At 37.4% G+C, this 24,258-nt stretch overlaps 1 protein-coding gene across 26 annotated transcripts in view; it reads left to right on the top strand.

Moving 5' to 3' along the window:
- plekha5 (pleckstrin homology domain containing, family A member 5) overlaps positions 1-23,954 on the top strand; it is a 205,660-nt gene extending 181,706 nt beyond the window's left edge. For 9 of the 26 annotated variants that reach the window (XM_067426983.1, XM_067426995.1, XM_067426992.1 and 6 more), the window contains 15 exons: positions 6,170-6,235; positions 6,882-6,962; positions 7,352-7,501; positions 7,585-7,686; positions 8,666-8,774; positions 10,019-10,062; positions 10,230-10,376; positions 12,377-12,500; positions 12,581-12,696; positions 14,759-14,962; positions 15,828-15,977; positions 17,814-17,959; positions 18,634-18,770; positions 20,355-20,477; positions 23,015-23,954. In XM_067426983.1, the coding sequence (XP_067283084.1) occupies positions 6,170-6,235; positions 6,882-6,962; positions 7,352-7,501; positions 7,585-7,686; positions 8,666-8,774; positions 10,019-10,062; positions 10,230-10,376; positions 12,377-12,500; positions 12,581-12,696; positions 14,759-14,962; positions 15,828-15,977; positions 17,814-17,959; positions 18,634-18,770; positions 20,355-20,461 (1,683 nt within the window). In that variant the 3' untranslated portion in view covers positions 20,462-20,477; positions 23,015-23,954. Of the gene's footprint in view, positions 1-6,169; positions 6,236-6,881; positions 6,963-7,351; positions 7,502-7,584; positions 7,687-8,665; positions 8,775-10,018; positions 10,063-10,229; positions 10,377-12,376; positions 12,501-12,580; positions 12,697-14,758; positions 14,963-15,827; positions 15,978-17,813; positions 17,960-18,633; positions 18,771-20,354; positions 20,478-23,014 lie in introns of those variants that run through there. The other 17 variants (XM_067427007.1, XM_067427005.1, XM_067427004.1 and 14 more) reach the window with 7 other exon arrangements.
- The last annotated feature ends 304 nt before the right edge of the window (positions 23,955-24,258 follow it).

Raw genomic sequence — 24,258 nt, 5'->3', positions numbered from 1 at the left:
TTGGTTTTCACCGTTGTTGTTGTTTTCTTGTTGAAAGTCAAACTGGTATTGGCATGGCTTGAACGTTTCGTACACCGCACAGCCGTGCGAATCAGCTGCTCATGCTAATGTCACGTTCATTAGCAATGGCTTCATCCATCACGCCGGCTTTCATGTACTAGTGCAAGATCAGTGTGGTTTACAAAGCCTTTTTTGTTTGTACTCTGGGCGTCACGTAGCATTTTGACCTCTGAAGGAAAAGCGCAGATAATGTCACGTAAACAGGGTTTTACAAGGTCGAAAGGGCCGTTCACATCAAGGATGATAACTTTGCGGCAGAATACATTATCGTTCTTGGTGTGAACAGGTCTAAAGTAACAAGAAAGCAGGAACTGGAGAGGGTAAACCAAACATGTCTGAACAACCCTTGCTTTACTTTTTGAGCCGGCATTAGCAACCTACTAATGTCTAGCAAATGGTTTGCTAATTATTGCTGGTGCTTTGTAAAGTCAGTATTGAAATTGCTTGATGTATAAAGTGTGAATTAAAACTTTAAACTGGCTGTAAATATTCCTTACCAGCTATGAGAACTGTATTTTGCAATAGTTTTATTAAAACTATATTTTTGTCCTTATGACAGTGAGATTATTATGCCTATTATTTTATTATAGTTTCACTCGCAGCATCATATATGAGCTTTTATGACATAGACATAATATTTGGTAGCACTTTATTTTACAGTCCTGGGGCGCATTACAGAAAGGTCTTAACTTTAGGATCCTATCTTATCTGTTTTCTTCAGTTAGGACCACATTTAGGGCAAAGGCTATTACAGAATGACATTTCATAAATGTTTGATCTTAAATATGGATAGGAAATTGGTATTACAGAAGCATCCTAACTCGACCAAAAAAAATCCTAAAAGCTGTCTTAACCTTAGGACAACCCCACTGGTTTCCTTACTTTAAACCTTTTTGAAATCTAGAGGTAAAAATCACAGTAGAAAAGTCATTTTTCGAGAGAGCGTTACATTTATTATTTATATAAGATGTAGAGCAGTGACTTTTGATGTTGAGGACTCAGAGGATGTGTTGTACTTTGACAGTAAAATGCTTGAAAAATAATTACAGACTCCTAGGACACATGATTTTGCAGTTAGTTGACGAATTGCGACCAACATTACAGAGGCTAACGAGCCGTCACAGAGCATTAGCGGTCGTTCCTTACTGGCATAAAGTTGCTTTGAAGCTGGACGTTTGATATCCGCAAATTTAAGGGTTATCTCTAAAGTCACATACGACATTGGTATACCTACACATTCTAACCTCAATAGCATTTGAACGGAATAAGTAAAGCTTTTTTATTATTTTTTATTTTATTTTTTTACAGTAAGTTTCAATACTGTTAAGCCTAGTTCACACTGCCCGATTTTTGCCCCGATTTTGAGTCGCCGACAGGTTTTGTGAAATCGCCGACGAATGCCCGAGATCACAGGCAAATTGGTGCTCGTGCACGCGAGTGACAATCACGCAGTGTGAATAATCAAAGACGCGATCAGAGAGAATCGCCGACGCCGGTGAGATATTTGGCATGCTAAATATCTGGAGCTGTCGGCGATTGAAACTCCTGCTGTGTGAACTGCGTTCTGACTAAAAATTACACCGACAGCCAATGAGAGAGTGAGATACAGGGCAGCAGGAGGTTCAGGGAGGAGTTATAGAGCAGAATTTCAGTATTTTAATAGATATATTTACAATTCTATCAAACAGAAACAAAGGCCAAACATTTGCACATCCAGCCACAGCAGCAGCACATTTCAAAATTGTTTATTTACCTCAAACTGTCTTTGTAGAAAACAATCCTGGCTCCCTCTGTCTCTCCAACAATTTCTTCCGCCATAATCTTTTTTCTTTTTCTCCACAAATCAGCGCACATACAATTTGAAGCAAATTTTGTGCAGTTTATCATTTTTAATAACAATTCCAAGTCTCGCGGGAGAACTCCGGTCTGACGCACGTGTGATCTCGCGTTGTTTACTCGGCACATCGCACGTGTGTTTGGGAAACGTAGTTTGCGCACCGGAGAGAGAGAGAGTTGTCGGCGATTCTTCCTCTTGTTCAGTCATGCAGTGTGAACTCCTCTGTCGTCAAACCATCGTGCAGTGTGAACACAGCAGTGACTGAATGATACCCCAGATAGCCATGCAGTGTGAATAGAGCAGTGACCCGACGAGTTTGAAAATCGTGCAGTCTGAACTAGGCTTAAGACAGTCATTGCGTTTTCTTTTTTCTGTTTTGTGTGTGTGTGTGTGTGTGTGTGTGTGTGTGTGTGTGTGTGTGTGTGTGTGTGTGTGTGTGTGTGTGTGTGTGCATGCAAAAGGCGATTTATAAAACAGGCTTTTCAACGGAGCTTATCAAAATATGAATTTCTGCCGCACTGGAGTTAAAAGCATGCTGTTGTTTGTCCATTTTGAGTTTAGGTTTTCCTCAGAAGCCGTTTGCGAGTTGTTGGTTGCTTGGTAACAGGACTGACAGTTGATTACTGAACTAGATTGAGCGGTTTAAGATTTCTTAAAGCTACACTGTGTAACTTTTTTAGTTTATTCTTAGCTAAAAACACTTAGTTCTTTCAAAAATATATGTGCTCATTAATGTATATTTACTTCTTTCAAGTATTAAAGTATTCTCGTAAGTTTATAATATGCCATTGAAAACACATACGGGTGAGGGGTTCGAATGCCGGTCGCCATGTTGCTCCTCCATCTTGAAAGTACAGTAGCCAAAGAGGGACATACCCGTAAATTCAAGCTTCGCCTTTCGAGTTTTAACACTCGATGGCTCCGGGTCGAATGTGAAAAGAGGGATTGCCATGTTAATCTTAGCCTAAAATGGCCACCGTAGGAGTTAAAACGAAATCAGAATTGAGAGGAACAGAAACTATTATTCACTGGATGGTCAGATACCTTTACACCGATAGATGGGGGAAAATATCACACAGTGCAGCTTTAACTACAGATAAGATGAGATTTTGTAAGAAAGGATAAGAATCCTAAATCAAGTTAAGATTTGCTTCTGTAATACGAAATTGTGAAAAATCCTTAATTAACTTATCATATCTTAAGATAAGTTTCTTTACTACGCCCCCTGTTCCCCATGTTCTTACAATGTACTTATTATAGTTATTACAATAACCGGGTAATAATAACTAGGAACTAACCCTGAACCGACCCATAAACCGAACCTTAACCCCTGTAGTTACCTCATATTACCTAGTACTTTCTTGGGTACCTACACTGTAAGAACACGTTCTGTAAAATAATTATATTCTGAGATTACACAACATTGAAAATAATATTTTGTACATCATTTATTAATTTTAGAAGCTTAAAGGGATAGCTCACCCAAAAATGTAAATTCTGTCATTAATTACTCACCTTCATGTCATTCAACACCCGCAAGACCTTCGTTCATCTTCGGAACACAAATGAAGATATTTTTGATGAAATCCGAGAGCTTTCTGATCCCTCCTTAGACAGCTATTTAATTACCACTTTCAAGGTCCAGAAAGGAAGGAAAGACAACATTAAAATAGGCCATGTGACGCCAGTGGTTGTTCAATTGTTGAATAAAGTAGTTTATTTTTGCGCATAAAAGTATTCTCGTCGCTTCATAACATTGAGGTTGAACCAATGTAATCACACTGCCTATTTTAACGATGTCTCTCCTTCCTTTCTGGACCTTAAGAATGGTTAATAAATTGCTGTCTATGGAGGGGTCAGAAAGCTTTCGGTTTTCATCAAAAATATCTTAATCGAAAGTCTTACGGGTTTGGAACGACATGAAGGTGAGTAATTCATGACAGAATTTACATTTTTGGGTGAACTATCCCTTTAACAGTGGACAGTAAACACATTTACTTGAGTACTGTACTTAAGTACAATTTTGGAGTATCTGTACTTTAATTGAGTATCATTTTTTCTGTAAACTTATGACTTTTACTTCACTACAATTGAAAGACAAATATACTTTTTACTCCACTACATTTCTATCAAGGACTTTGAAGTCGAAAGTCGTTTCTGTAGCAGATTTGAAAGTCAGTGGATGATTTTTTTCTTCTATAAAAGGTGTTTGGGTTTTTGCAGAAAGCCTTTCAGGAATCACTCATGTAGGCTCTTGTGAAGTTCAATGATTTCACAGCATTATTTAAACACTGATTTTTAGTAACGTTTTTTTGTGTAACTTTATACAAGTATTTAAATTAGTTCAAGTTAGTCGTATGCTAGTATGTCGGATGGAGCATCACTGACTGACTTAAATTATGATTGCATAGTGCCCATTTATACAACAATAATAAAATAATGCGTTGACATAAAAAAGGAAATTTACTTTTAATACTTACACTGCAAAAAAATGCATTTCTTACTTAGTATTTTTGTCTTGTTTCTAGTCTAAATATCTACAAATTCTTACATTAAGAAACATTTATTAGACAAGTAAAAATTATTGTCTTGTTTTGGAAAAAAATAACTCAAAATTAAGAGTTTGTACTTAAAATAAGATAAATAATCTGACAATGGGGTAAGTAAAATAATGTTGGTTTAAGATTATTTTGCTTACCCCTCTGGCTGATTATTTTGCAAATTTTAAGCAAAAACTCTCTTAATTTTTAGTTAGTCCCCCCCCCAAAAAAATACAATCACTTTTGCTTGTCTAGTAAATACTTCTTGTTTTAAGAATTTTTAGATGTTTGGACTAGAAACAAGCATTTTTTGCAGTGTAAGTACTTTTGAAAACAAATACTTCTGTACTTTTACTTAAGTAGAAATCTGTGTTTACTACTTACATTAGTAATGGTGTAATATTTGGCCAGCAGTACTTTTACTTTTACTCAGGTAATGAAGTGTACTTTGTCCACCTCTGGAACATACCCTAAAAGCATTGACAACCTCAAGCCGTCATTGTAAATGTTCCTTTATGAGTGAACTATCCCTTTATGTCCAGGATTTTCTTCGTTCTTCAAATCTCCGACAGCAGCAGCAGCTTCCTCACAGTGGTGTGAAATCTCCTTCACAGTCCGAGTGCGAGCGTCTGGAGGCTCGGCCTGAGATTCCCCTGCGTCTTCACTCAGCTATGGGGCTGCATGGCCTGTTGTCGAGCGTGTGCGGGCTTTCGGATTTACTCTCAGCTTTTTCTTGTTGTCATTAGTCACACTAACTCGAGCGCTGACAGACCTGACAGAGGGGGACTGTAATTATTTACCGTGGCGCACGGCTGACCCGCAAGTGCCACGAGTCCTGTAGGGAACAGCTACCGCGAAACCTCCATCGCCCTCCAAACGGTTTTCCAGCACACAATCCATTTATATTTACCAGAGGACATGCCTCTTGCTGTGTTCCTTGCGAGTTTTCTTTTAAATTGGCGCCCAAACTCTTTATTTGTGTGTGCGTGTGTCCCTGTGTCCCGTAGCAGATGTTGTGGACGTGTACGACACGAGCGCTGTTAACAGTTTTGTGATTCTTTCGCACCAGATGGTGTTGAAACAGCGTTATTTCTGTGATGAGATGATTCATATCTGCATAAACTCATCCGGCTGCAGACAAGTGTGAATGAGTGTATGCAAAAAATGATTTTCTTACTTAGTATGTTTGTCGTTTTCCAGTACAAAAATCTAAACATTCTTAAATCAAGATATAGTTTCTTGTTCCAACCCCATTGGCAGATTCATTTTTAGATATTTGTACTGGAAAACAAGACAAAATACTAAGGAAGCAAATAATTTTTTGTATATGTGTGTTTGTATAAGATAGAAAACTTCCATCAGACTTTCCCATTTGCTTCCTCCGAGCTGTTTGGGTGGAGTTTGCATGTTTAATGTGGATTGTTTGTCAGTCCCAGTGCTTTTGTATACAGTGTGACTGTATATAAAGATCCCTGTTGCCAAACTGACTGCACATGTTCATATCACACTGGATGCAATAGTTTCAGGATTTACTGAAGTTACTCTGTGTAGTAAAGTTACTTTGACAGTATATTGAGGAGTAAGTTGCATGTAGAGCGGTAGTAATTTAACTACACACAGACTCATGTCGCTTACTCCATTGCTTCATGCGCAGTCTAGACCGGTGTATAACACTTTTTAGGATATATTATATAATGCATATTATATCTTACACAATTTTCTCTCATTTCAGCAGGTGAGTCCTGAAGAATACAGAGAAAACACCTACTTGTACAAACCGGAGGAGCTAGACATTGATGTAAGTTTATCATTATAAAGCAATCTGACTGGATTGTTTTTATGCTTATACGACAAATATTATTTATGTTTGTGCTTGTTATACATTTAAAAATATATGGCATGCAGTGTTTTTATACACTTTATGAAGGGTTAGGAGTGAAAATTAAAGAATAAAGTTATTAATGATCAAAAATTATCTCAATCTATCAAGCTATATTAGCAACTTTTGAAGCCGTGGATAGAGAGAAAGCGTATTAAAACCTTAAAACTTAATATGGAATCATACAACTTATAGTGAAGTCTGAGTGAAAACTAAGAATAAAGGGTGCTGAAACTCATTGTCATGACTAAAAAATAATAATAATAATAATTTTGATGTTTCATGCGTATGCAATACAAGAAGGTATTGTTTTATGTATTTTATTTGTTTTCAGATTTTTGTATAAAAATTATACATGCTGTTTTTTTGCTGTCACGTTTATTTAAAACTGCATTATTTTATTTTGTTTGAGACTGCATTGTTTTATCATTTTTCCCCAAACTTTGTTAGAATTATTATATATGCTGTTTTTATGACCTGACATTTATTTGAGATAACATATTGATATGTATTTGTTTAACATAACCCACTTGAATAGATTTGACCTTAGACTTTACCATTACAGGCAAAGTTAAGTCGACTTTGTGAGCAGGATAAAGTAGTGCGAACTCAAGAAGAAAAACTGCAGCAACTCCACAGAGAAAAGGTACTGAACGTCTCCATTCACAACATACATCACTCTTTAGACCTATTCGGACGGTAATCTCATGGGGTCGTAAAGTATTTTTATAATTTACAGGGAATAGTCAGTGATTTTATTGCCGTCCAAATCCAGAATGGATTCAGTTTTTTTCTCCCACCACCCACATAAAAATCCCCGGCCGAATTACCTCCTGTTTTTAGACAAACACCAAGGTCCTGTGGTGATTTAATTGCCGTCTGAATCCACATCAATGAATTAATCACCATCCGAATGCACAAGTTTTATCACTGAGGTGGCATGCACATTTATTTTTACGGACGTCAGCATGAGAATCAATTACCGTCTGAATAGGGCTTTAATAAAAGTCTTATTCCTGCATGTGTGTTTTACAGCACACGCTGGAGACGGCGTTACTGTCAGCCAGTCAGGAGATCGAAATGAGCGCTGAAAATCCAGCGGCGGTCCAGAGCGTCATCCAGCAGAGAGACGTTCTGCAGAGCGGCCTGCTCAGCACCTGCAGAGAGCTGTCCCGCGTCAGCGCCGTACGTCTCACACTCCGCTCGCTTTGACTGATGTAATACTACACACTCTCAATCGCTCACCCATCATGCTGTGCTGCTCACAGGAACTGGAGCGGAGCTGGAGAGAGTACGACCGACTGGAGGCAGACGTCACACTGGCTAAAACTAACCTGCTGGAGCAGCTCGAGGCCCTCGGGAGCCCACAGGTGACAAGACAGAATACTAGCTTACTACATTTACATTTAATCATTTAGCAGACGCTTTTATACAAAGTGACTTACAAAAAAGGGGAGAGCAATAGAAGCAACGAAACAAACCAGGCCAACAACCTGTAAGAGCTGTAAGAAGTCAATTTTTTTTAGCTTACTAAAAATATGTAAGGGATAATGTACACCCAGCCGGTTGTTATCGCAAAATAAACCCCAACAGAGTGTTGGAGAACAAGTCTTGTGTCCCTCTGAAGGGGTTTATTCTGCGATAACAACCGGCTGGGTGTATATTATCCCGCTTATTACACGGCTACTAGTCTCAAGTAAATTAGACACAATATAAATATTTTGAGTTTAAATATTTTATTAGCTCATACTCAAAGCTTCTGCGAAGCAAAACTGTTCCAAACTGCTTTAGGCCTTTATCTATTGCTGAAGATTTGTTTTTACCATATAACATTAGCCCATAATTTACTTTATTAATTAAGTCATCATAGGTGTATATGACATTCTTCTTTCAGATGAATACAATCAGAGGTATAAAAAAGTCCTGGCTAACGTCAATCCAAGCAGTAGTGAAGTCCATAAAAATGCAGCTGTCCGCCAAATAGCGTGCTCCACACGGCTCTGATGGGTTAATAGAGCCTTCTGATTCGAATCGATGCGTTGGTGTAAGAAAAATATCCATATTTAAAACTTTATAGAGCAAACACTTGGAGTCTTCCACTGTATGGCAGTCAATAACAGCGTTAAGCATATAAGTAGTACCGGTCAAGATAACTCGTAGTACCCGGATGAGCGGTGTTATTCATTTTTGGTGGTTGTTATCTGGGAGTAACATACCGCTGGAATGCGCGATTCACCAATCAGAATCAAGTATTCCACAGAACTGTGTAATAAGTGCAAATATTCACTCATTCCAAGATAATTCCACTGCATTGAGCTGAGTGTTCATAAAGAGTTTGCCTGTGTCCAGACGGAGCCACCCAGCCAAAAACACGTTCAGATCCAGAAGGAGTTGTGGAGAATTCAGGATGTGATGGAGGCTCTGAGCAAGAACAAACCCAAAAGAAACGCAGAACCCAGTGAGAGAGAATGCAAACACACACACACACACACACACACACACACACACACACTCTCTCACTCACTCACTTACTAACTCACACACACACTCACTCGCACGCACACACACACATACTCACTCACTCACTCACACTTACTAACTCACACACTCACTTGCACACTCACACACACTTACTAACTCACACACACTTACTAACTCACACACACAAACTCACTCTCACACACACTCTCACACACTCACTTACACACAGACACACTTACTCTCACGCACGCACATGTCGTGTTTCCATGTTTTATGGGGACTCTCCATAGACGTAATGGTTTTTATACTGTACAAACCGTATTTTCTATCCCCCTACACTGCCCCTGCCCCCTAAACCTACCCATCACAGGAAACATTCTGCATTTTTACTTTCTCAAAAAAACTCCTTCTGTGTGATTTATAAGATGTTTTCCTCATGGGGACCTAAAAATGTCCCCACAAGGATTTCGGATATTGCCATCTTTGTGGGGACATTTTGTCCCCATAACGTAGGGATTACCAGGTCGCACGCACGCACACACACACACACTCTCTCTCTCTCTCTCTCTCACATTCACACACAGACACACTTACTCTCAATCACTCACTCACTCACACACACACACACACACACACACACTATCTCTCTTTCACACACACACACACACACACACACACACACACACACACACACACACACACACACACTCGCTCACGCACACACACACTATCTCTCTTTCACGCACGCACACACACACTATCTCTCTTTCTCTCTCACACACACACAAACACACACACACACACACACACACAATTTTGCTAATGCATTCATTCACTTACTCACACACACTCACTAAGTTACTATCAGTGTTATTTTAGTATTATATAGTATAAATATTTTAAGAGCTTTTATTAATATATTTTCAGTTGTATATTTTCATTACATTTTATTTTTGTTATTGCTGCTAATGTTTTTGTAATTTAAAAAAATATATATTTCTATGAAATTTGTATCAGTTTTCCATTTTAGATTTAGTAATTTTAGCACCAGCTTATTTTAGTTCAGTTTTTGCAAGACTGCATTTGTAATTCAAGGCAAATCAGTTTTTCATCTAATATATTATATTATTTTATTTCAGCTTTATTTCAGTTCACCTAAACGATAACAACACTAGTTATTAAACAAGAGACCTTCTTCTTGACCTTCTTCTTCATTTGTAGGTTTTCCCGGTGCAAACCCCCTGTCAAACCTGCATAAAAGTGAAGTAAGTCATGATTTTTTAAATGATTGAATCTCAGTAAGGCAGCCTCAGATCCTCAGGAGAGTGTGTTCACCTGTGTTGTGGATTCACTCAGTCTCTTGTGCTGCTTTGGGTTGGTTGTTGCCCGTGGCAACAGAGTCCTTCACTTTCCCGTTCTGTGCGATGTGTAGGAGTCAGACTCCGTGCCTCCGCGTCCTCCTCTCCCGTACTCGTATGAGGGGGGAGACCGGCCGCCATTGGCCCCGCCCCACGCGCCCCGTACCACACCTCACCGGCCAGAGGACCGCAAGGCCGCCCAGCGCAACGGTGCCCACAGCGTAAGACGCAGCTGTGCCCCCTCGCCCCACCCCATCCCCATCAACCATCTTCATTTCACCCGTAAACCCATCATTAGTTTGATTTTGATTTTAGATTGTGTTTCTGTTAGTTATAGAACAATCAAATTTGCATCTGCTTTGTGTGGATAATCAACTGTTTCTGCCTGATTTTTATACATAGGTCTGGCCGATAAACTATATCATATCGAGATTGTGATCATTTTTTTGGCAATAACAAAGATAAGCTCTGGATGTTTTTCTTGATATGGATGAATATAACTGCCAATGAGCTTCGAGAGTCAGTTCACCAGCTTTTCTATCGTTTTGAAAAACTACCGTAAAATACACACTGATACTGAAACTAAAACTGAAAGATTTCATGGCAAACTGCCAAAATAAAAGTCTGGTTAACCTTTAAAAAAAAAAAATAATTATATTATTATATTATTAAATTATTAAATTATATTATTCAAATTACATCCATCTTAAAAAAAGAAAACTTAAATAATGATTCCATAATGCATAATAAATTAAGTTCTAATATAGTATATATATATATATATATATATATATATATATATATATATATATATATATATATATATATATATATATACATATATATATATATATATATATATATACATATATCACTACTGTAGCCTAAACTAAAATGTACTTCTCAAAGTGATGATGATAAAACCGAAAGATCTTCACGGCAAACCGTCAAAATAAAAGTCTGGTTTAACTTGAAGAAATTATGACAGAAATATATTACTATATAGTAAAATGTAATTCTTAAAGTAATGATTATATATATATATATATATATATATTTTTTTTTTTTTTTTATTATTATTATTATAATTATTATTTTACAAAATTTATATAAAACTAAGATTATGTTTCACCCATGTTTCAATTTATGCAGTTCTGTTGTGCAGCGTCTTATCTTTATATATATATATATATTAAAAAAGCCTGCAATGTTTTGTTGTAAATCAATTGCTATATTTTTATTTGATTACTTTTTAAAAGCTTGATTAAATTGTTTTAAGTTTAAATACATTTGTATTAAATCATAAAACACAGAATCCAGACAAACATAATGGGGAAAATAAAATGGATTTCATTAGTAAAAACATTAATTATAAAATAGCTACTCTTTTGAGTTTAATAGTGAACAAATAATTTGTTTACACAGTCATAGACTCTCAAGGTCTAACTAATATGTGGAAAGCATTTCCTTCCCTGTTAATGGTAGGTAAATTAATATTGTGATAAATAATGAATTTCATTGCAAAGTATAACTTTTTTTAATTTTATTTAAAAGTATAATTTATATATGAATATATAAATATGTGCATACATAGTGTAACTATATTATTGTCCAGCTCTAATCTGTGAAATGCAACTATAAGGCATATTAAGATATTATCTAAATATTAACATGATTAAAATTGTGTATTGTGAAAAGCACTACAGATATATTTGACTAGATATATAGACTTGGCTCATTTCATTTTAGAAATATTGTTTCTCTCATTAAATAAACCTGCATTATATCAGCAACCTGTTCTGTTGATATCAGCTTTTAAAAAAGATTTCACCCCCAAGATTCTGTCATTATTTACTCATCCTCTTATCATTACAGGCTTGTGGTGTTATTTTGGGCGGAGTATTCCTTTAGTCTGACTTGTTTTCATTTCATGTGCATTTTGTTTTTCAACCCTCTTCATTTTTATCAGACGTTCATTTGTGCATTTACCCATCTTCAGCATCCTTGAGCACTTCCTGTCAAACATTCAATAGATCCGCAGCCTTGCATAGGTTTGCATCCTTTGTGAGGCTGAGTTTCTTTAAAATGTATTTTTTTTATTCTCATTCCCATTTTAATATGTAATCCATGAGCAAAAACCTTCACAGAATCAGTACGCCTCGTATGGTTGTGCGTGTGTGCTGTAAATAATGTGTAAGCAGGTTAAATCTCTGCTCTCCAGGGCCCGGATTACAGACTGTATAAGAGCGAGCCGGAGCTTACCACGGTAGCTGAGGTTGATGAGAGCAACGGCGAAGACAAATCTGAGCAGACTGCAGAGAAAGAGCCGTCCGGCGGCAACAAAGGTTCCCTGACAAACACCGACTCCTCCAGTCATAAAGCCCTCGCTGCTGGTCACTGATCTCGCTCTATCTCTCTCTGTCAGGTATCATTTACCCTGTCGGAGTGGTCAGCCCGAGGACTAAATCACCCATGCCTGAATCCTCCACCATCGCCTCTTATGTCACCTTGAGGAAGAGCAAGAAGCCTGACCCCAGAACAGTGAGTTCGCCGCACACAAGCATGTCAAATAGATCTGAAGGAATCAAATCGAGTTTGTGGGTGGTTGCAAGGTCAGGAGTGCCAAAATAAAACCAGCCCATAGGCCAGTCAGAAATAGCCCAATTCAACTTGAAAATCACTATATAGTAGTTTCATAAAGGAGCTCAAAAGGCCACTCCTTCATAAAAACAAAAAATAATCTAGTACAGTTTTATCATTGGTGGAATGCATGATATTTTAAGGCAATGCAAGTTTATTTATATAGCTCATTTCATACACAATGGCAATTCAAAATGCTTTAAATAGAAATGAATTAAAATAGTAATAACATATGCATAAGAAAAAGAATACCATGTGTACAAATAAAAAATAGAAACAGTTGTAAAGTGAATAATAAAAAAAAAACTATTTCAGCACAAGGTAACACTTTATTTTAAGCTTCAGTTATTAACTGTTAGCTAGTTTCTTATTATCATGCATATTACTAGGATATTGGCTGTTTATTAGTACTTATAAAGCACATATTAACGCCTTATTCTGCATGACCTTATCCTACCCAAAACCTAAACTTAAATGCAACAAAAACTACCTTACTAACAATAAGCAGTAAATTAGGAGTTTGAGGCAAAAGTCGTAATTAATAATGAATATGTGTTCCCCACACTGAAGTGTTACCCAGCACAAGCATTTCAGTCGAATACAATGTATGCAATATGTCAAACTTTTAACCCACGGGAAACAAACGAACCTGTGAGGGGCAATTTAAAAGAAGCCTAAATCTGCTGGAAAACCATGAACTTGGCGACCCCGATTGCTAGGTGTCCTGTGTGGTTACATCCTGGATAGGTTTAGGACACATGAATAAATAACATGCGGCTGTCAACTTGAGTTCTGGCCTGCCAACAATCACTGACATAGTCACACGTCGTCACACAGCTCTGTTCAGGCATGTGGCCTGGCTGGGAACTCATCCTCCTTCTCATGGTACCGAGAGACGTTCTCCTAGCGTTTGGAGAAGAACCATCTGGCCGCCCACTCCAAACATGGCTTCAGCAGATTCGTAGCGCTTCCATTTCCTCTCTTCCTCCTCTCGTCGTCGGTCATGGTTATTGATCTCGCATGTTGAGATCTGCGCTATAAGCATAGACTGTAAAAGAAATATGGACGTAGTGTCCGTGACGTCACCCATAGGATTCAGAAAAGCAGTTCTGAAGTGTAAAGTAGAGACGAGCTGGCCTTTTATCGCGCCTTACTCCTGGATAACTGACAATGGGCAAAGAGGCGGGATGTGGGCGGAGCTGAGGTGACGCAACGACAGGTGGATAGCCATTTATCCGCTGTCTGTTAAAGTGATCACACCTTTAATTATGCAGAGCTTTAAGGCTTTATATAATGTAAACTAATGAGTTGTAAAAACATTCACCCCCCTCACAGTGTTCATGAAGGGCAAGATTAGCCGTATAGACCAAAACCACAATTTGTACCAGGCTGTAAATATGTTTTTTTTCTGCTGTAAAGTTGGGCATTTTAACATGAGCTCAATGAGATTCTGGAGCCTATACTCTATAAATTATATGTACATTTGTTTGTGTAACATTTATTATATTAATTTGTATAGTAATATTTGTATTTTTTTTATATTTAAACTATTTTATGTTTTATATATATATATATATATATATATATATATATATATATATATATATATATATATATATATATATATATATATATATATATATATATATATATATATAAAATATTAGAACTTAATTTATTATGCATTATGGAATCATTATTTAAGTTTTCTTTTTTTAAGATGGATGTAATTTGAATAATATAACTATTGAAATGTGTGATGTAATAATATTACATTTAATAAACTTTTTTTTTAGTTATGGGCTTTATATATTTATAATAAAATGCACCGACATGAAATTTCTCCAATAGAAACTTCAGTATCATTAAAACTATTGTATTTAATTAAAAAGTCTAATACCAAAAAAGCTGATTTAAAATAAGAAATAAATTTGATGCATTGCTATAATATACGCATGTTTAGTCCCACCCACAGGACCGTCCTCGCAGCGCGGTGGAGCATATGAGCAGTGCGATAGAGGTGGGCCGGACACGCATGAGTGTCGAGGAGCAAATGGAGCGAATCCGGCGGCACCAGCAGGGGGCGCTACGTGAACGAAGAAGAGAGGACGGTTCGCTGGCACGCAGCCTCTCCTTCACTAGAGACAACCCGTACTACACCCTACAGGTGCCAACATCTGCATTTCACAGCCATTTTCACTCACTGCCGTTTTGATTTGCTTAAAGGAAGTGTATTTAAGACTGTGGCCAAAACTGGTACTGCAAACACTTTCAAATGACTGTAGAGCGGTGTATCCCTCTCCCCCTGACTCGAGGTTGCCAGATTGGCTGCAAGATCAGCAGGACCGTTTGTAGCTGCAGCTGTGGTAACTACAGCAGATCTGGCAACCCGGATGCCCAGACACTACTGACTTTGTGACTGGTCAATAGGTGGAGGGCGGAGCTTCAGGCCAAACACAACATGTCAACATCAACATCAGATGAGGGCTGCAACAACAACTTTTAAATGACAATATCCTGGCCGGACTACTGTTGTCAGTAATATAAGTGTTTGAAATGAACATGATTTCTTAATGGCTAGTGACATATCAGGGCCATTTTATGATTCATTGAAATACATTTCTTACATACAGTTCCTTTAAAAATATGTTTCATATCTGTTGTGTTTTTTTTGTCACATTACTGTCTGAAATCAATTTTCAGTTTATTAACAGAATTCTGTCGCTTTGCAATGCTTTTTCACGCCCATAAGATCACTTTAGTTCACTGTATCATCTGAGGTTTATAAATGCTTGTCTCACTCGAGTGATCCATCCATGTCATATTCCCATCATGCATCTGTCCTGAGGGCTCTTGCTCTCACAAACCTGCTCCGCCATTAGAGGTTGCGCTGTAATTCAAAGTGATGAGTCACTGGATGAATCGTGCTCCTAATTATTCCCTACAGCGGTGCACTTTGCTGGCTGCGCTCCTGACAGGCGTCTGTGAACCGCTCCTGCAGTCTGTTTATTGCTTCCTGTTTGTTCCCTCAGACGCGTAAGAAGAGCCCGGTGATCTCTCCAGATGAGCAGGGCGACCGCAGAGCCATGTCTCCTGAGGATGAGCTGGAGCACACGGATGCGCAAGAGAACTGCAGGGAAACCGATGACCTGGAGTCCGCAAATGCCAACTTGGAGAACAAGGTACATGCACATTAGGGCTGTGCGATATTGAAAATGTGATTTGCAATACCTTGTTAAAGGGTTAATTCACCAAAAAATGAAAATTATGTCATTAATGACTCACCCTAATGTCGTTCCACACCCGTAAGACCTCCGTTCATCTTTGGAACACAGTTTGAGATATTTTATATTTAGTCCGAAAGATTCTGTCCCTCCATTAAAAACATATGCAGAGTATACTGTCCCTTTCCAGAAGGACCAGAAAGGGAATAAAGCATCATCACAGTAGTCCATATGAGACATCAGTGGGTTAATTAGAGTCTCTTGAAGCATCCAAAATACATTTGGGTCCAAAAATAACAAAAACTACGACTTTATTCAGCATTGTCTTCTCTTCTGGGTTTGTTTTCAATTCATGTTCGTGTCTGCGCAGTGACACTGCTGATGTGTAATCTGGAGTGTCTGAGCTTCGTTTATAGTCTGAGGAGACTACGCAGTCACAAACGCGGATTGAAAACAAATTGAATTGACGGCAGTAAAGCACACGGATGCACAAGAGAACTGCAGGGAAAGTGATGACCTCTAACTTGGAGAACAAGGTACATGCACATTAGGGCTGTGCGATATTGAAGAAAAATGCGATATGCAATACCTTGTTAAATAATGCGATATTTGATATGTGATGCAATATTGCTATTAGTGTGTAAAATTAAATTTTTAAATTTATTTTAAAACTGAGAATGATACCATTTATGTTTCACATTATTTCTGGGACAAAGAAAGAATCGCTACAACAATTCCTGAAAGTGGTAAAACAGCCGGATCTCACGAAAAATATGTATAAATAGTACGAGTGTGCAATGTCGTGGAATGTATACGGCAAAACTCATTTTGGCGTGCATATGAAACGCTGTTTGTCGAGTGCATATGATTCGCACTTTATGGCGTATTATACATACGAACCTAAACCTACCCAAGAGAGCGTGTCATATATACGCCATAAAGTGCGTATCATATGCACGCGAAAAACAGCGTATCATATGCACGCCAAAATGAGTTTTGGCGTATACATTCCACGACATTGCACACTCGTTCTATTTATACGCCTTTATGTGTGATCGGGTTGGGTAAAATGGTAAATGGTAAATGTGGTCATCAGTGTTTTAGCAAAACCGTATGTTAAAAAAAAAAATTGTGTGTGTATTTGGTACTTCGAGTGTGTAACAGGACACGAAACTGAACTGAAGGGGTCCCATTCTTTCAGAGAGGCGGCTTTTTTGGGAGTTCGGGAGACTGCAAGGAGTTGTTTTTCGCAAGTTATTACGTATAATATTTTTATTATACCTTTATTTAACCAGGGAATAAAATCACATTGAGATAGATTTCTCATTTACAAGTGAGCCCTGGCCAAGGTAGCAGCACACAAAAACTAAATAAAAACCAACAAAGTAGAATTAAATACATAAAACAATAATCACAACACAGCACATTTCCAATAACTTCCATAATTTCCATAACTCTTCTTAACAGCAAGCAAGTCACATAAGTAACAGTAGTCGTGTGCCCAGTCTATTCTCTGCTATATGCCATCCTCAAACGTACACTTTTCACAATGTTAAAGTAGCCTATTAAAATCGTTCAGTTATTGTGTGTCGTTGCAATATGCAAATCACGCTATGTACATTTGCAATATTTCGATAATTTCGCCCTAATGCACATCAACTTTTTAATGAACAATTTCCACAGAAAACTGGGAAATATGAGGAAATGTTTTCATCAAATATTTAAATATATAGTGTTTAGGGAGCAGTGAACACTCTGTATGATGTTTTTTTTGACGGGTGTGTGTCTGCGCAGGTGAAACCGCCCGTGTCACGATCAGCCTCCGTTAAAGAGTCTCTCCTGAAGAGCGTGAGTCCTAAACCGACGCTGAACGAGGACGGCGCGGAGCCGAAGCGTCTGAGTCCGCTGGAGTACCGCAGGAGTCTGGCCACACAGAACAGGTACGACACACTTCACACAGATCTGCACACACACACAGCGCTTCATAACAGCAGTGCTCACCTATCTCCGCTGTGTGTGTGTGTGTGTGTGTCCTTGTTTATATTACATTGTGGGGACCAAATGTCCCCATAAGGATAGTAAAACCTGAGATCACCTACATTGTGGGAACCAGCCAGCTGTCCCCACTTTTCAAAAGGCTTATAAATCATACAGGATGAGTTTTTTTGAGAAAGTAAAAATGCAGAATGTTTTCTTTGATGGGTAGGTTTAGGGGCAGGGGCAGTGTGTGTGTGTGTGTGTGTGTGGGCTGGTAATCCCTACATTATGGGGACAAAATGACATTTTTAGGTCCCCATGAGGAAAACATCTTATAAATCACACAGAAGGATTTTTTTTGAGAAATTAAAAATGCAGAATGTTTCCTGTGATGGGTTTAGGGGCAGTGTAGGGGGATATAAAATACGCTTTGTACAGTATGAAACCCATGACGCCTATGGAAAGTCCTCAGAAAACATCGAAACACTACATGTGTGGGTGTGTGTGATGGGTAGGTTTAGGGGCAGGGGCAGTGTAAGGGGATATAATGTATAGTTTGAACAGTATAAAAACCATTACATCTATGGAGAGTCCCCACAAAGATAATGAACCAGACGTGTGTGTGTGTGTGTGTCAGCTTGCAGACGGCCGTCATGGTACGTGTGGGCACTGAGGAAGACGAAGAGGAGGATGAGGAGGACGAGAAGCCCTCCAGTCAAGAGCAGGACGGGTCTTATGAGCTGACCAATAGCAAACATGGCACGCTGATGTCAGGTGGGCGGTGAAGATGAGCTCTCGTACTGAAGTGTTTAAGACCGTCTTCCCCCTCAGACCTCCCCTATAGTCCTCTGTGCACCTCAGGCTGCTGCCCTAACACTGACGTCTATTTGTGTTCAGCCAATTTGATTTTAGTAAATCATATTAATGTATATATATATATTTTTAAATATATTTAAATGAATTATATATTCTATAATTTCTATAACTTCTTTAGTTAATTAATTAGATTATATTGAATCATGAATAAATTTATATAATATATAAATTATATATTCTGTAATTTATATAACTTTTTTAGTGAATTAGATTGTAGTGAATCATATATTAATATAAATTATATTATATATTCCATCATTTCTATAACTTTTTTTAATTAGATTTTAGTGATTCATACTTTATAATGTATCATTATTTGATAATTTTTTTCAATTATATATATATATATATATACGTATATATATATATATATATATATATATATATATATATATATATACGTATATATATATATATATATATATATATATATATATATATATATATATATATATATATATATATATATATACGTATATATATATATATATATATATATATATATATATATATATATATATATATATTAAATTATACATTTATATTTTTATCAGGGTTATTATTTAACTAATTATACATTTATATTTATATCAGGGTTATTATTTAACTAAGTTACCTAAAGTAAACTAGTTAACTTAAACCGAAACCATCAATTTTTTTTTACTTTTTGTTTGTCCAACGTTAACAGAAATTAAGACTAAACCTAATGACTTTATAAATAAAAATACTAATAAACAACTATGTATAAATTTAAAAACACTACTGATAATGCTAAAAACATCCAATATAATTACTGAAAATTTAATTGAAAATTAAACAATAAAATATAAAAGTAAAAACTTCAAAATATTATTAAAATTATAATAGTATCTCAACGATAATAAAGTATAAACTGGTGTATTTTTCAATTAATATATAAATATAATTATGTATATAATATATACTCATTAATATAAATATAAATATTCATTCTAACATCATACATATTCATAAACATTATAATATAATACATAATAAATATTTAATAATATGAATGAATTACTTTCTTTAAAGTCCTCTGTGCGTCTGAAGCTGGTACTACTAACACTACACCTGATGTGTGTTTTAGTGAATCATTATATACATTAATTCTTCAATATTTACATTGTAAATATAACTGTGTGCCAAACACTAAACCTGTTGTGTATTTGAGTGTTTTACAGCATTTTAGTGAATCAGAAATATTCAGCATGGCCAGTGTATATTTTTGATGCACTAAAAAGAGCCGGTTGTGAACAGGAAGTGTTCATTTAGTGCCCTGCTTGAGTGTGTCAGTGTGTGATTAACAATTGGCGTGTGTGTGTGTGTGTGTGTGTGTGTGTGTGTGTGTGTGTGTGTGTGTGTGTGTGTGTGTGTGTGTGTGTGTGTGTGTGTGTGTGTGTGTGTGTGTGTGTGTGTGTGTGTGTGTGTTGTGTGTTTGCGCATGCGCTGTGGGTTTTGCAGTGAACAGTCTGTCGACTCCGCCCCAATCTCCAAGCTCCTCCTCCTCTCCCCCGCCTCCGCCCTCCCCCCCACAGCTGACGGACGGCTCTCACTTCATGTGTGTGTGAGAGGAGAGATGGACGAGTAAGACACACAAACACACACACACACACACACACACACGATCAGAACGAACACTTGCGTCTGCCTTATACAGTCGCCTTGTGCTCAGTTTGTAATGACTCCAGCGGCGTATCTTTATGGTATTGCTCATAAAGCCAGTGTAATAGCGTTTCATAGCAGCTTTCAGGAGATGTTTTCTGAGTGTGCAGGGTTTCACTGCGTCATAAATACAAGTGTGAGTGTGTGTGTAATAATCTGTCTGTTCTCCGAGGAAAATGAAGGATCCTCTCAAATGAAGCAGTAATTAGCCTCCCAACTAGAGTTCATTAGCTTCAGTGAGTCTCAGTGAGCATAAAGCTTCACTAATTAACACCGCAATTAAGAGTCATTCAGACGCCGCTGCACATGATCACACGCTCATATATAATACACACACACACACACGGCCACTGTCTGTCTCACTGAGAGCTGGACGATTGGCTTTCACAGCTGTTCATAAACTCAGAGATAGTTTACATAACTGCAAATGTCTCTAGCCAGTCATAAACAGCCATTAAAGACAAATCAACTAATCACTCCAGAGAAAATCATCATTTTGATTATCATCATTGTAATAAATTAAATTCTTAATTCTGGTCTGTTATCTTATGGCTGGCGCCTTTTTATAAAAGCTAAATTCAAAACAATGAAGTAAATACAATGACATTAACCTCATTAACTAAATAAAGATGTGCATGCGGAAATAAATGCATTATTTTACAATCAAAAGACAAATTTTATATTTTGCATAGTGAAATGCTTACGGCGGTTTCACACCGCAAGCGTGAGCAGCGCTTCAGCGTAACTATACCGTCACCCCTCATTTACACTGAACACTTGTGCGGCGCATTACGGCTGCGACACGGCTACCGGAGCTGATCGCGCCCATTCTAGTCAATGCTTGTGTTTACACCGGCCGCGACGCGGCGCGTTTCAGAAGCGACTCTCCCGCCGCTTCGCTAAATATAGGTGCCTAGTCTATTTTTGACGGACGCGCGTCCAAGTCGCACCGAAAATACAAAATAAAAGTAAAAAATCCCTGTCAATTTCAAAATAAACACCCTGTGCAGACTCCCAAACGTATTGCATGTATATTGGCAATATATCCTTGGTAGGAGATGAGAAATGGACGTCGGACAGGCCAATCACGTGGTCTCACGCATCCAGTCGCTCTCCGCTTCTGATATCCTCCCGGTGTGAGTTAGCACAGCATGGAGGACGGAATAAAAACTTGTCGCAGCCGTAATGCGCCGCACACGTGTTCAGTGTAAATGAGGGGTCACTGCAGCTGCAGACGCGCGAGAGTATTCACACTGGAAGCGTTTGTACAGCGTCACAGCAGCGGCTCCCACAATGCTAGAGCCTATAGCTGTCTGAGTATTAGGCTACGTACTAAACTAAAAGAAATGTATCATATTTTCTGGCTCGTTTACTTTTTATAATCATAATCATACTTTCACTCAAACTGAATAATTAAAGCAAGTTTAAAGGTAAATCATCTACATTTTAATTTTTATTCTTCGTTTTCTTATCTGTCATACTCCAGTTATTGTTAAAACACACTACACGTGCTTCTTGTGTGCATTTTAATCACTTTTTGTGTGATATATTTATTTTGTCCATCAAAAGTGTGCTTTCGCTTTAATTGAGCGTCAGGAGGGTCAGCAGCGCAGCAAAAATAGGCTCGCCACCGAAACCCGCTTCAGTGTGAATGCACTCATTGACTAACAAGGGCGCTGGGAAAAATATGCACTGTTTACGCGTCTCTCACGCTTGCGGTGTGAAACGGCCGTTATACTTATTTTGTAATTCACTTTTGTAATGGACTGTTGTCAATATCTGAGTAAATATTAAATATATTTTTTGTAATTTTACATGCTGTAATACGGAGCGCGCAAATGACATGCGGGAAAAATTACACTTACTAATACGTCATTACGTTTTATTCATTCGTTTACTCGGTTAAAGTAAATCATGTGCTTGATATAATCATCTGTTCCCTTGTTTTAGTTCATTAAACACGAGGGAACAAATTAGTACAACGTAGACAAGATTTACTAAAACTAGGGAGTTAATTATTATATTATGTGCACTATTTACTTAAACTAGAAAATGAATTATATTGTACGCACGATTTATGAAAACAAGGATATTATTATATTATGTGCACTATTAAGAAAAAACAGGGAACAAATTATATTATGTGCACTATTTACTAAATGAGGGAACAAGTTCTTAATGCGTGACAGCGATATGTATATATATATATACATACACAGTATATTTTTGAGCGCATGTCATGTCCAGGGCTGCGAGTGTGTAAAGTGTGTTTTTATATTATGTGCACTATTTACTAAATGAGGGAACAAGTTCTTAATGTGTGACATATACTGTGTGTGTGTATATATATATATTTATATATATATATATATATACACAGTATATTTTTGAGTGCATGTCATGTCCAGGGCTCTGTACTATTACATGCGAGTGTGTAAAGTGTGTTTTTGTGTGTCCAGCAGCCCCTCCACCGTCATCAGTGAACCGCAACATGTGAGGGGACGTCCCAGATCATCATCATCATCATCATCCTCAGCTGACCGACACAAACACAGCGACGTCCAGGCCTTAGATCACCCATTTATAGTGAAGATTATTTATATTCCTCCTCTTCTCCTCAGTTTTCCTGACACACCTGTAGATCCCCGAGTTCTCTTCAGTTTGTTGGAGTGTAAGTGTGTGCAGACGGAGGCGTCTGAGGTGCTTCTGAACCGCCACTGATGTACGTTAAGTGCTCTCAACAGGAAGTAGAGCCCATAAACACCCAGCTCTCGCTTTCTTCAAGCTGCCGAAGTTCATCGTTTGCTTGTTTTATATGGATTTTAATCAATCGCTCCCGGTTTTATCTAGTGTTCACGACGCAATTTTAGTACTCATATCTTTTGCACTGTACGACACCCATCGTTTCTTTTTTAATATCAAATGATTGGTGTATAAACGATGTGTGCCACCGTACTGCTGCCGATCCACAGGAAGTGTAAATGATCTGTATGATGGTTAGTTCGCAATAGCCACCACACTGTTCCCCGACACACTCATGAATGTTCCAGCTTATGTTTTATTTTTCTATGGCTGAGATATATTTAAATAGAGAGGAGAGTACAGAGTATTACAGTTTTAAGAAGAGAGTTATTCCAGAGTCTGGCTTTAGTTTGCGCTCCGAGGAGAATAGCACATGAGAAGTGACCGTTTTAAAACAGTTGAAAAAAGCAATAAGCAGGGTTTGGTGTTTCACTTTAATGTATAAACTGTAAAGTTCATGATGTATATACTGTACACCATACAATGTGCAGAGCAGAGATGCAGAAGAGGTTATGTATCAGAGTCAATATGCAAATGTTCATATTTCATCTGTTTTATATCATGTGAAATAAATGTTGATGTTCTTATATATGCCAAGAGCTTTTGATTCCTTTTTTTCCTCTGATTGTGTTTTCAGGCTCTGCCGTTTATTACTAAATCATAAGCACTAATATATAAATGTAATCTCTCACACACACGTCACTTTTACAACTAATCTTTTTTAAAACAAATTTCATATATGAGTGTATTAATCAAATTTCATATGTGTATGTATGTATATTGTGTGTGTGTGTGTGTGTGTGTATGTATATATATATATATATATATATAATGTGTGTGTGTATATATATATGTGTGTGTGTATGTATATATATATATATATATATATATATATATATAT

The sequence above is a fragment of the Pseudorasbora parva genome, chromosome 20 (genome assembly GCF_024679245.1).
Source record: "Pseudorasbora parva isolate DD20220531a chromosome 20, ASM2467924v1, whole genome shotgun sequence".
Taxonomy (NCBI): Eukaryota; Metazoa; Chordata; class Actinopteri; order Cypriniformes; family Gobionidae; genus Pseudorasbora; species Pseudorasbora parva.
Note: the sequence above shows the minus strand (reverse complement) of the source record. Positions and strands in the feature narration are given on the sequence as shown.